A 13,153-nucleotide genomic window follows, 5' to 3' on the forward strand; every position below is an offset into this window, starting at 1 on the left:
GCACGAGTATAATATATTAGTAGTCGTCGGATGTTTATTATCATTAGTATCATTATTATTTTAACGGCTGAGGACCTTTTTAATAATAAAATAAAAAAATGTAGTTTTTTATTATTATTATTAACGACCGCTCTCAGACGACGACGTACTTAAACTCGGTGATATATAGGGTGACCGTAAACCCAGCGCGGTGTGCACAGCATGCATTGACGACGGGATGACGACCATTTATACACAACTTATACAACAACGGGATTTTTCGTGGTTGACCGCTGGTGACGAGTCTTAACCTATAACCTCCCGCCTATATTTACCGTGATTGTGCGAATGATTTTAGGACTTCGTCGGAAATTGTGGCGTTCTTGCTTTCAGAAAGTTTCTAAACTCGGTACCATCGCGGTATCAAAATTGAATTACGCACGGATAGGTTTGACGATTACGACGGGATAAATGGGTCTTCGGAAATATATTAATATGACAACTAGATACATCGTCGACGGTCGACCACCTCTAAGAAAATATTATGTGGTACTACGCGGGAACGGTGCCTCTCGCATTTCAGAAATTAAACCACACATATAGCATCATCGGACTGCTTCATATAAATAAGTCGCGAGAGATGGTACGGGCCCAGTCATTCATCATATATGTATACTTGTGAGCATAATACATAGGTAGGTACTAAAGACCTGCAAGGGCCGGGCCGTAGTGACATTGGACCGGGCCTTTGAAATAAAATAAAGGGTTGGACCGGGCTTTTTAAGTCTTGGAATTTTATTCCGGACCGGGCCTGGGCTTTGTTTTGTACAATTTTTCGGGCCGGGGCGGACTGGACTTTTAACAATAAATCAGGGGTTGGACCGGGCTTTTTTCAGTCTTGGAATTTTATTCCGGGCCGGGCCGGGCTGGATTTCGAATAATAAATCAAGGATTGGACCGGGCTTTTTAAGGATTTTTCTTCGACAGTAAATAATCACAATTTAAAATAATAAATAATAATGATAAAACCGACGTTGGTATATAATAATATATTGATTGGTGGGTATAATAAAGCTATTTATATACCATAATAATATTATATTTTTTTTCACAATATTTTTTGGACCAGGCCGGACCGGGCTTGAGGATACAATTTATGGACCGGACCAGGCTTTTTACGAGCTTAGCATTATTTTCGGACCGAGCCAGGGCTTTTTTTCACAATGTTTTTTGGACTGGGCCGATCCGGGCCTGAGGATAAAATTGATGGACCGGACCGGGTCGAAAATGTACGGCCCTTGCAGGTCTATAGTAGGTACCTATATATACGAACGCGACAATAATAAACTGTATTCGTAATAATAAAAACGCAATAAAGAGACACTGTTTTGTATATGATATGATATAAAAAAAAGTAAAGAATACAATATTATCGGGCGTTCGCTGAATCCGCATACCATCCCACCTCTTCCTTCACTAACCATGACTGCAGCAAGCCGCGATTACAGTACGCCAACCAGTGGTTGCCAACCGGATGGGTTTTTATTTTCTTATATTCGTTTTAAGACTTCCGAATTAAACTGTTATGCTTTTCCGTCTGTTCGCATATAAAATAATAATGTATATATTATTATGTTCCATCACCGTCCGCGACGCGTTAATAAAACTATTGACATAATATATAATATACACATAGATGCCTATATGGTGTCGGAAATTTATGGTCTGGCCCGCGTCCCAACTTTCCTATATAATATTATAATATGTGTTATTATAGCTGCTTTTCATCCACGAAAATACCGCGACTCTGTTGAAAAAAAAATTTGACCACCACTGCCACACAAGCTGTACATACACGCCGTAGTCATGCACAATATAATAATATTATTTATTACACCGTGTCCCAAGTATCGGATTGCAATAATAACGACGGCATGTGTATATATGTAAGTACGCTGGTATACGTGGTGTTATACACATCATATTATGCGCAATATCGCTCGGCGATAGGACTTTACACGCACGCTGCAGTCGTTCGAAATTTCGTAATATGTTATGTATTTATTTGTATTGTACACTGTTAAATTATATAATATAATGCAGCGGTTCGCGTTTCCTCGCCACGTATTTATCGAATGCGTTCCAAATTTACATTTTTGCAAGCCCATACCCCGATGCACGCGCTGTTAGTTATTCTTTTGAAATTGAAATTGTCGTTATATTCACGTTTGGCTCACTGATTGCGCGAGTGATTTGCTTTGCGACCGAATAAGACGCGTTCGACGAAGTCTCTTAAAAAAAAAATAAAAACCTGAACGAACGCGAAATGAAAAAATAAACGAAACTAGTCTGTATATAATATATATATATGTACACACATAATATGTGAGTGTGTGTGTGTGTGTGTGTTTAAACCGCGAATATAATATATTTAAGTGTACACACTACACATATATAACATGTATAATAGTATATAAGGAGGATGTTATGTGTGCGGACGAGGCGCCTATAAATTTATTTCCCTCGCTCTTTTTCGCTCCCCTGTCGTTTGTTCGACTCTCTAATGCGCATTTACCAGATAAGATACGACAAAGAAAAAAACAGAGTTTTCGCACACGGTACCTATAACGTATACAAACGTTCCTTGTTTTCCTAACCAAAAGCGACGATCGCAGGATAACAAAAAAAACTCGAATAACGGGCATCCGTAGTCTGCTGCGATAATGGCGAACACAAGTAAAATTACGTAGGTACAAAGAACATCGACGAGCCGGAGGAAATCTTCGACAACTTACACAATAATAAAATGTCAGACACTATAATATAAGATAATACTTACAGACGTAAATCTATTTTAACGAAAATATGCATCCGAAGGATTAAAATATTAAAACTCGCGTTATTCCTTTATAGCGCACAGTCGACGAAAACAGACGAGCAAATTAGGTAATGAATATATTATACAACAATATATTGTAATAATAATATGTAGAAACATATACGGAGTATGGTCAATGACGAGTTCTCATACAAAGTATTACATATATTCAACCCCCTCCTCACCCCACAACAAGAGAAAAAATGTTTCGCATATTTTACTATTGTAATAATATAATTATAAATAAATAGGTATGTTAAATTTAGAAAACACAGACTGAAAAAATTTGAATAGTAAAAATATTAAAGATTATCTAAGTATGTTTAAATCACTATTATTCTAAATATATATAAATCTAGATTATTCCCGAGTGACTTAGGCTATATTTTACTGTGATTAATAAATAATATTTTTTAATGTAAAATAACAAAATATATAACTAAACGTACGAACCTCGCAGGGTCTGCAATCCACCGCATGTGAATTGCCTACCTGAAAATTACTGCTCGCATAATTACAAGCGTGGCTATAATATAATATAATCGAACGTGTATGCTGACTGACTCATTGACTGATCAACGATGGGTCCACATAATAATAGCTTTAGGCTTGCAATTTTCACGGTACCTTTGTACCACCATATAAGTGTGTACTAAGAAAGCATCTTCCAAAATTTGCATTTTAAAGAGGTGCTTACACAAGTATTTTGAGATTGAAGATGATTGATGAACATTTTTATGTTTTGAACACCATACAACGAATATTAAATAACGAATTGAACAAAGTTTGAATCATGTCGAGTTGGCCCTTTTAACGGACAACGAAGTGCACGGATCAGATAATTAATAATACAATGAATAGTAACATACTAATATGGTAATATGTATACAACAGAAAGAACAAATTATACGAAATCCCAAACGATACCTAAAGGTACGTTACAGAAACACGCTGCAATAGCCCGAAACATTTGAATTATTTTAAAGTCTCGTCCATATAATATACATCCTGTTGCAGTGGAATCTTTAAGGCATGTAATAAAGTTAAACCACTAAACTCGAAAGTTTGAACATTTATTTTTGTGTTTAATTAAACTTTTGAAGTCTAATATAACCCCTAGTATACATGCATGCACATACGCGGTTAATTGCAGTTGCCAAAAAGTATAGGGAGAACGCGGGCGGTAAAATACAGACAGACCTCTCATGTATGGCTCTATAATAATCGTTTCGTTTTTAAATTAAATAATATAATATTATATTATATATGAAATTCTTATTGCTCAAGCTCATGAACAATAATTAGCATAAAATTAATATTATTTTTTTTTTGTCTTTTATATTGTACATAAATACAATATTTCTAATTAACTTCATTATATTTTACATTGGTTTGAATGTAGAACGGATTAAAATACTGCATTTATTTGTTGGTTCAAATCGTTTAACTTTATATGAATTCGAAACAGTGTTTTTCTTCTTTCCCGTATTGTGTATGGGATATATGCAGGCCCGGCTCAAGGGGTAGGCGACATAGGCCCACGGCTAGGGCGGCACTTAGGCTGCACTTTAGTAAGAGGGCGGCATTTTCAAAATACTGATAATATTTTATTGTTAAGGGCGGCAAAATGTTTTGCCTAGTTCACTATTTTTGCTTGAGCCGGTCCTGGATATATGTCATAAACATGACTGAGCGAATTTAAATAATATTGACACAGTTGAAGGATATAAGATTGATCAAAATATTATGTTTTACAATAGATACTACCAGTACGACAGTACACAACAATAATGAATAAACGAAATTCTATTTGGCACATGGTTGTATATATTATATTTTAATAGTTTATACCAGCAAGGTATGGGTTAGGCAACAAGGTTGATAAATATTAAATCACCTTCAAATAATATTTAAAAAAATAATAATTTTGTATTTTAAATCGTACGTTTTATCGTGTATATTTCGACAATAATTTCTCAGTGCATAATATACATCATGATCATTTAACAGTTATATTTTAGTGCATCCAATCCACAGCTCTGCAATTCATAGGCATCGACTACCTTGCGGCTCACGGCTTTGTCACGTTTCGTTTTGTTGTTCTCGCAAGCTTTATACACAATGCGTCTGCTTCCCGCGAATAAGACAGACCACCCGCCGAATCGCCCACAATATAGTATAATATAGGTACCTAAGTAATATTAGGTATACGTGTGTATTAATATATAAGATATTGTAAGCTACAATACACAACGTGCACTCTGGTGCGATATAGGATGATACACGTTCACTGGCAGACCCAAGGAAAACTCGTTTTTTTCACATCAATATACCTACAATATTATACAATAATTGTCGCCCATAGCTATTATAATATGACGGAGTTCGCCTAGGTAGAATTCATAGGTAAGTAAGGTATTCGTCAATAGTCTATAACCGGTCTGTTGAATTATGTCAGTGTGTTTTAGTATATGCGAACACTACCGCGGTCGTAGGTTTATAATAATTTAAGTATAATATTTTTAATGACATGTTCATTATAATATAGGATACACGCACGAGCGAGAGTTGTTAATTTTTGTAGACAAGAGACGGCCAAGATAAAAAAAATAAACAACTAAAAACGATCACAACACTTCGCAGTGTATTTCAAAACGATTTACATAATATATAATCATTTAAAAAAAAAAAAAAAAAAAATGTTTTTTCTTCCCTATAAACCAACGTCACACAATATACCGTACACCGAATACCATTTGAACGCACACGACGACGACGTTTATACCTACATATTATACGAATATAGCAATGTAAATTTCATTGTTAGTCACAATTCATTTTTTTTAAGACATTTTTAAATAAAACCACGTGTGCGCACGTATATTATTATTATTATATTATATGTATAAGTGAACAAACCACCTGTTTGGAATAAAAACAATACAGAGCTGGAGGAAGATATTCCTAAATCAAACGTTGCACGCCAAATTAATTTATGACGAATAATTAATAATTAGCGCAGATTTGTTGGGAGAAACAAATTGTATGCAGTATGCACAATATATTTTATTATAATATTGTTATTATATTATTATATTATGAGGTGTGGTGTATAACACATAATATATATAGGTTAGGTTAGGTTAGCCTATACTACTGAAAAATATGGTCTCGAGTTACAGACACGCAGATCAATAGAGTACTGCGGCGAACTGCGATCACAGATAATAATATATACACAGGTCGCGTGACGAGTGAAAAAAATTCCGATCCACAGGTATTTAATCGAATCGTCGTAAAACCTGTTTTGTGTAAAACAAAAAAATCGCCAAATATTCCGCCCGAGACGCGAATCGTCGGTTTAATATAATTATAAAATTATTATAATATTGTACAGCCGAATATAATAATAGTACGTCAGGTATAAGGTCCGCGGTGTTCGACATTTATATTATACCTACTTAATATTATATTATATTATTATCGTTGCGTAATACGTATATTATAATATACATAATATAATAATATTATAGCCCGCGACGAAGCCCGGGATGATAAACTCGTTTGATTAACGAATTCTCGAATATAATAATTAAATAATATTGTACCATAATATAATAATTCGTTTTAAAAGGTACACATTATAAACATTCGAAAACAATTATTCATCCCATATTAACATACGTATTATAATCTACTACACTATTAATATAACATGATAAATTTTAAAGGCCCAACGCACTAGGGCTACACCATACGTATAGATAAAAAATAAAATAATAATTATTGCGCTTACGTAAAACGGTAATAATTAAATAATAACAGACAGTTAAATTTGAACTCTTTCTTTTATTTCTATTTTAATTGCTGCACAGGAACAACGTTACACTTGTAATAATTTTGTTGTTATTTCCGGCTACTATATCATAATAATATGTATAGACGTTATTGCAACACACCATTATGCCAATTAAAACCGTCTACATCCCACTGAGCCCATTGTTATAGTTTAGCTCGAGTCTTTTAAACGCGAGTGTACATCGTAAACTGTTTTATGAATGAAGTATACGGAATCGTTAGTATACGCGGTGGCCGACTGACATATTATTATAGTGAAAAGGTGTCAGGCGGCGACGGAGAAAAAACATTAATATAAATTTTAGCACTTCACGCGTTGGGAGGAAAAAAATATAATGAGAAATTAAATAAAATATCAACTATTGTTGTAAACTATCGATGTGTGGAAATAACTTTAATACACAATATTACATACATACTGAAACCAATATAATACCTACTGAAAACCGAACTACGTAGGTATATATGAAAAATGTGCTGTAGACACGATTGGAATTCATTCATGTGTCAAGAAAGAAATCGGCCATTGTTAATTATTACGAGGAAATGTTAATATAGATAACCTTTATGAACGGATTTAATTAAAATATTGATATGACTATCAAGAAAAATAAAAATAAATTATACCACGATTCAAACATAAATCAATTCCGTTTTCAGTATATTATAATATAGAGTTGTTCTTACGCATAATTATGTACACATATTATTATATATTATATTTATCCGGCGCAGAATAAACAAATGTGGTCCGGAAAAGTAAGAAGATCAGGACATCTTGGAAAAACTATGTAGGTATGTAAGAATAATTATTTGCAGACAATGATAATGATGACGATCATAATAGTAAGATGAACCAATGATCGGACGTCGTAACACGGCATCGCAATAAATCGACACTTATTATGCGTACAACAATTTGGTCGGAATTAAAAAAAACCAATTCTTGTAGTCATTGCGCGTACGTAAAAGTGTGTTGTGTTACACTAATATCGATGATAATAATACGAACGACTCAAAGGAAAATAATGATAATAATAATATTATTATTATTATTATTATTACTATTATGTAAATCGTCAACTGAACGGTACACACAGGCGGAGGCGATTAAGATTATGACGTTGTAGAGAGAGAGGTATAGACGCGCGCCTGTATGGTCGACGGAGTGTACAAATCTAAAACGAAAGTGATGAATGAAAGGGAAACCGAACGTTGTATGTTGTTCCGGCGACGGCGGCGGCGACCGAGTGGGTAGTATAATAGAAGTAAATGAATAAAAAAAAAAAACCGACGAATTTCGTTTTTCGGCCGGGGAGGAAAAAATTTTATAATAACAAAGCCCATCACCCCCCCCCCCTCCCCCCTCGGCCGAATAGTTGCTGCAGTCTTGTGTGTACGCGTGATAACGCGGATAAGCGAAAAAAAATCGGTCACGGAGAGGGAGGGGGGAAGTGTTTTATAGGACCTAGCCAAAAACCAATGTCGTGTCCTTGATCCGTTCTCTTATAGTCGTTTCGCGCTCGCACTCGCAAACACGCACAAACTCGCATATTACACACACACACACACACTCGCTTACACGCACTTACGAGCACACACTCGCACACACACAAGGGCGTCGGTTCGGCGATTTTATAAATTTCGGCCAGCGTCAAGGCCGGTCATCATAATATCTACCAAGTCGCCCGCCCCACCGCGACCGACCGTTATGGCACACACCGCCACCGCAGCGTTTCCGTTCCTTTGTTGCCGAAAATTCGTTGCGCAGATATGGAAACAAAGAAGGAAAGAGAACATAATAATAATATTATAAGGAAAAATAATAGTAATAATAATAACAACAACAATAATAAAACTTAAATGAAAATACAACGTCACACAATCGGCGGAGAACGGGCGCGAGGTTAAGCGCGCGGACGGAGAAAACGCGCGTTTTTCACAGTCGTACAGCCCAAATAACATTTTCTCCCAGATATTTATTTTTGCTTTCGTAAGAAAATATTTGGAGTCGAACGCTACGCTTGTTTGTACTGCAATTTCCCTGTCGGTTTTCCCGCGATTCGTAAACGAAGGATCTGCGACGTACAAAACTGCACTGCGTCACCACATACCTACTATGGCTACACCGCGGGCATACACGAACACGATCAACGTTGGGGTGACAACTTTTATTCTTCGCCCCCGAAAATAATGAAGGAATTTCGTTTTCTGTTTTAATTCACAAGTATGACGTATTACCCGTCCTACAATATAATAGACCTCGAACTTTGGGCATCACGTAATAATATACGCGCCAGACGACAAAATATAATAATGCAATTTAAATAACATTATGATTTTTATTATCTTCTATGCATCTCGACTAGAATTCTGGGCAGACGTCTCGCACGCGTCACACACATTCCACAAGGACAAACGGAAACTAGGATGACCCAACCCGAAAAACGCGTACACTGGGTATAATAATATAATATTATGATATTTTATAATGATACGGTCGTACCCATATCGTATGCCGATACAATATAAATACCACACAGTCAACTAGAGATACGGGTTGTACCTACTCCGGATACCGTAAAATATACACGTAAATATTAATATTATACAATATCATGTGTTCTGCTGGGTTCACGTGGCGCCCTACGCTTCCTAATAATATTATCATGATGTTAATATTATACAGCGTGCGCGCCGTTTAAAGTTCAAGACGGTCGCCGTCGCCGATGAGTACATTATCATGATATTACATATTATTTATTTTACAAACAATAGGTACAAAAACCTGCACCCCGTCAGTTTATATTATAATGATGCGTCGAAAGCTATAATATTATTTCCCGTCCAGGTTGCCGCTATTATAAAATATGTACATAGCGCAGAACGACAATATCGTTACTTCTATTGAATCTTCGAGATATTTTTCGATTATTTAGGTACCTACTGAATACGAATATGTACCACACATGTTTCCAGGGTGATGTCTCCGATTTAAATTTTACGGCCTACGGTGAGCTTTCCAAACCACGAAAATTACTAATACGAATTCTCTAGGCCATTAATACACCGGCCATGTTATACATCATAATATTATATTTGCACCCTCCAAACTGAATAAATAGAATTTTTTGCACTGTTCCAAAATGTATATCATGTTCCCGCTGAAAACACAATACCAATTGGAATCCAAACGCGGCGTATACAATATAGAAATCGATTATATAATAATTACACTAGTGAGTTATAGGGACATATCCCGGGTTGAATGACTTACAATCGAAGGTCTCTACAAAACGCCAAGGCTGTATTAAGTATAATGTATATGTGCTATTTATTGTGATTTATGACCTATTTTTGCCGGAATATCATTATAAACGATTTATACTCTAACTATGAAATATGTATACATAGACAATGTACAATATTCCTTGTAAACTTCATATCTACATCTACAAAATTAGGCAAAGACTGCAATGTTGTGTAACTACTCCGTATTCGTAATAGAAAATAATCGTTATTAAAAAAGTACAAAAAAACTGATAAATTATTAACTAAATACCTAATAAACTAATTTATTCAACAAAAATATTTGATTTATTTTTTATTCTATTCCAACTGTGCCAAGTTATCCCATTAAAACACTGTTTAAAAAAAATTTAAATTACGATAAATCAATTTGTATTAATTGCGTGGTAACCCTAAGGTATTATTGGAATGTGCATATTTTGAACAATTGTATCAATCACATATTTAAATTACGCAATAACTGCGTACACTTAAAAATTAATTGTATATTTAAATTTTATGAAACTCCTAAAATCCTTACGAGAACTTGCATGTCAATCAATAAGATCAGTGTTTAAAATCAACAAAATATAAAATATAATACAGATTAGATCAAAATTTTAGTATCTGCTATACAACCAAATTACAGATCTAATACCTACGTTATTGACTACCAAAGCACATGAATAATTATATATACCACTTATGATGAACATTCATTACAGTAAGATGCGTCTTAATGCGCATTACCTATAGGATAATATTACCATTCATCTATAAGATAAGAATACATATAAGTTATTTTAATAATACTATAAAGCAGTGGACTTCAACCATTAGGTCACGACCCAATTTTCAGTCGCGTAAGCTATGAAATTATGAATTATGAATTCGATGAACAACCATTTACAGTACCAAGATATATGATGACAGTTAAAATGTCTACTGATATGAGATCCCAAACTTAGAGACAAATATTTATTGAAACTTCTTTGAAAATGTTTTGGGCACAATTATAACCTAACCTATGCACGGGAAATTACGCAAAGCTATAATAGCAGCTAAAGCTTTTATTTTTATTTTCCATGGTCGACAAGGCTGCATGTCAGTGAAAAAAAAAAATCCCATGTGGTCACGAACATTATTTTACGAAAAAGTTAGTCACGAGCAAAATATGGTTGAAGACTACTAGCTGCTATAAAGCATACCATGTAGTCAGAATGCTCGAGATCGACTAAAAATGTGCAAATTAAATATATTATATAATTGTGATTGCCTACTTGTGATTGTAGTAAATTAGTTCCTAGTTAGGGAGCCACGCGATAATGCTCATTTCTTACTTTAAAAGCCTAATTAATTCACCAGATATCTTTGTTCAAAAAACAAAATCATTCTCACAACTCTAGTATTTACAACCATATTACAGGTATTTCGTGAAAGTATTATATTTGATTAAAACAATGATATTTTGACTTACCGCGTCGCATGTCAGCCACATCATGTGCACTTCTTTGAACCGCAGAGCAACCACTGGCACATCGGACCCGCTCACCCGAGTTCTCTGCTCCTCAAACAGCTTGCTTTTTTGCTTGCCCCTCACCAGGTAAATCTGTATAGTCCTGCGTGGTATACAATACGATTATATTGCGTGCATACGGTATATACAAATCAAATAAAAATAATATAATATAATATGGGCGTGACAATCATCATCACAAACATGGTCAGTTATGTAACCCAACAACGAAATTTTTGAGACTGTTTTTCCATCACCAAAACGGGGTTTTTTTAAAATGTAAAAAATATTCCCTGTAAAGTTAGCATGCAATGTTAATCATTCTTTCGTATGATTTTTCCCCAATTTACGCCATTTCCACCTATCTACAGGCACATATATTATATCTTGGTAAAATAAAAAACTAATTATAACCAAATTAAAATAATCACCATAATGATATGGTTAGTACTATTGCTAGTTATCGACCAGTATATCGATACGGAATCGACCGGTGTATAGACAGCAGGATAAATCATCAAACAATATTGTTGAGAATAAATATTTGGAAAACATAAATACCAATAATATTTTGTTTTTGCAGGACCTTACTATAGTCAACTATACTATTACGACTACAACAAGTGTCCTATATAGTGTCACTATATGTTATATATAACATGTTGGTTGCATTATTCGTCGTAGAAACTAACTGTTTATAAATATATTGTAACTATCTACAGTGCGTTATATTCTATAATACATTCGTCGTCATTCGAAGTGATGCGGTTACTTAGAATTGCTTGTTATTACTAAGCAGAGTAGAAGTTTAGTACTAAGTTTAGTACTCTAAGGTGGAAACCCGGCCAACAGCTGTCGTTATTAAATATTAGAGGTCATATTATACAGTTAGTCGGAGATAATTATATATGATAATATGATAAATTATTACGAGTATTATGAGTATATCACTCGTTCGCAGTGAATGACGCGGCTTGGCGCGCGACTTCACGAAACTTAGATAACGGCCGGTTATTGTTAATACACATATTTAGAGAATAACTCAACCCAATTAGATATAATATTTGAATATTTCCACTCGATAGATAAACAGTATATAGAGGTATTAAGATATCGTATCGACGTATCGTATAGAGCGCTGTATAAAGATGAAGTAGAAAATGAATTCTATACACACGATGGGCGAAATTCAAATCCAAAAATCCAGTCAAACGGTTGATAAAATATATTATATAGTAACTAAGTACCTACGCGTTTTAAGACTCGCGTACAAGACACTGAAACGAGAGTATGAGACACATTATAATATTATTATGGTAGAGGTGAACCAAACGTCGTTATCTGCAATGTTTGCTTCGCGGTATTGTTTGCTGTCAAACACCGAAAGAATGCATTATAATATTTTGATCCCACCCAAAAACTCTATCTGCATTTTAACTCTATCGCAACACACGAATAAGTATTGTTCGTTGCAGTAGACTTGAAAAAAAAACTAAAAATTATAACAAACTCTCCAACACGTTATTATAATATAGGCAGACAGCGCGTGTTTTATGTAACGTTATAGGTACTATTATTTTTATATATTATTATACGGAATGTCCGATTGTTTAACCGAATAAATTCGACGATTT

At 34.5% G+C, this 13,153-nt stretch overlaps 1 protein-coding gene across 1 annotated transcript in view; it reads right to left on the minus strand.

Moving 5' to 3' along the window:
• LOC132944127 (tRNA dimethylallyltransferase) overlaps window positions 1-13,153 on the minus strand; it is a 106,585-nt gene that overhangs the window by 42,407 nt on the left and 51,025 nt on the right. Inside the window, exon 4 of the mRNA XM_061013309.1 lies at window positions 11,481-11,622. Coding sequence (XP_060869292.1) covers window positions 11,481-11,622 — 142 coding nt within the window. The remainder of the gene's footprint in view (window positions 1-11,480; window positions 11,623-13,153) is intronic.

Source organism: Metopolophium dirhodum, chromosome 5 (genome assembly GCF_019925205.1).
Source record: "Metopolophium dirhodum isolate CAU chromosome 5, ASM1992520v1, whole genome shotgun sequence".
Classification (NCBI taxonomy): domain Eukaryota; kingdom Metazoa; phylum Arthropoda; class Insecta; order Hemiptera; family Aphididae; genus Metopolophium; species Metopolophium dirhodum.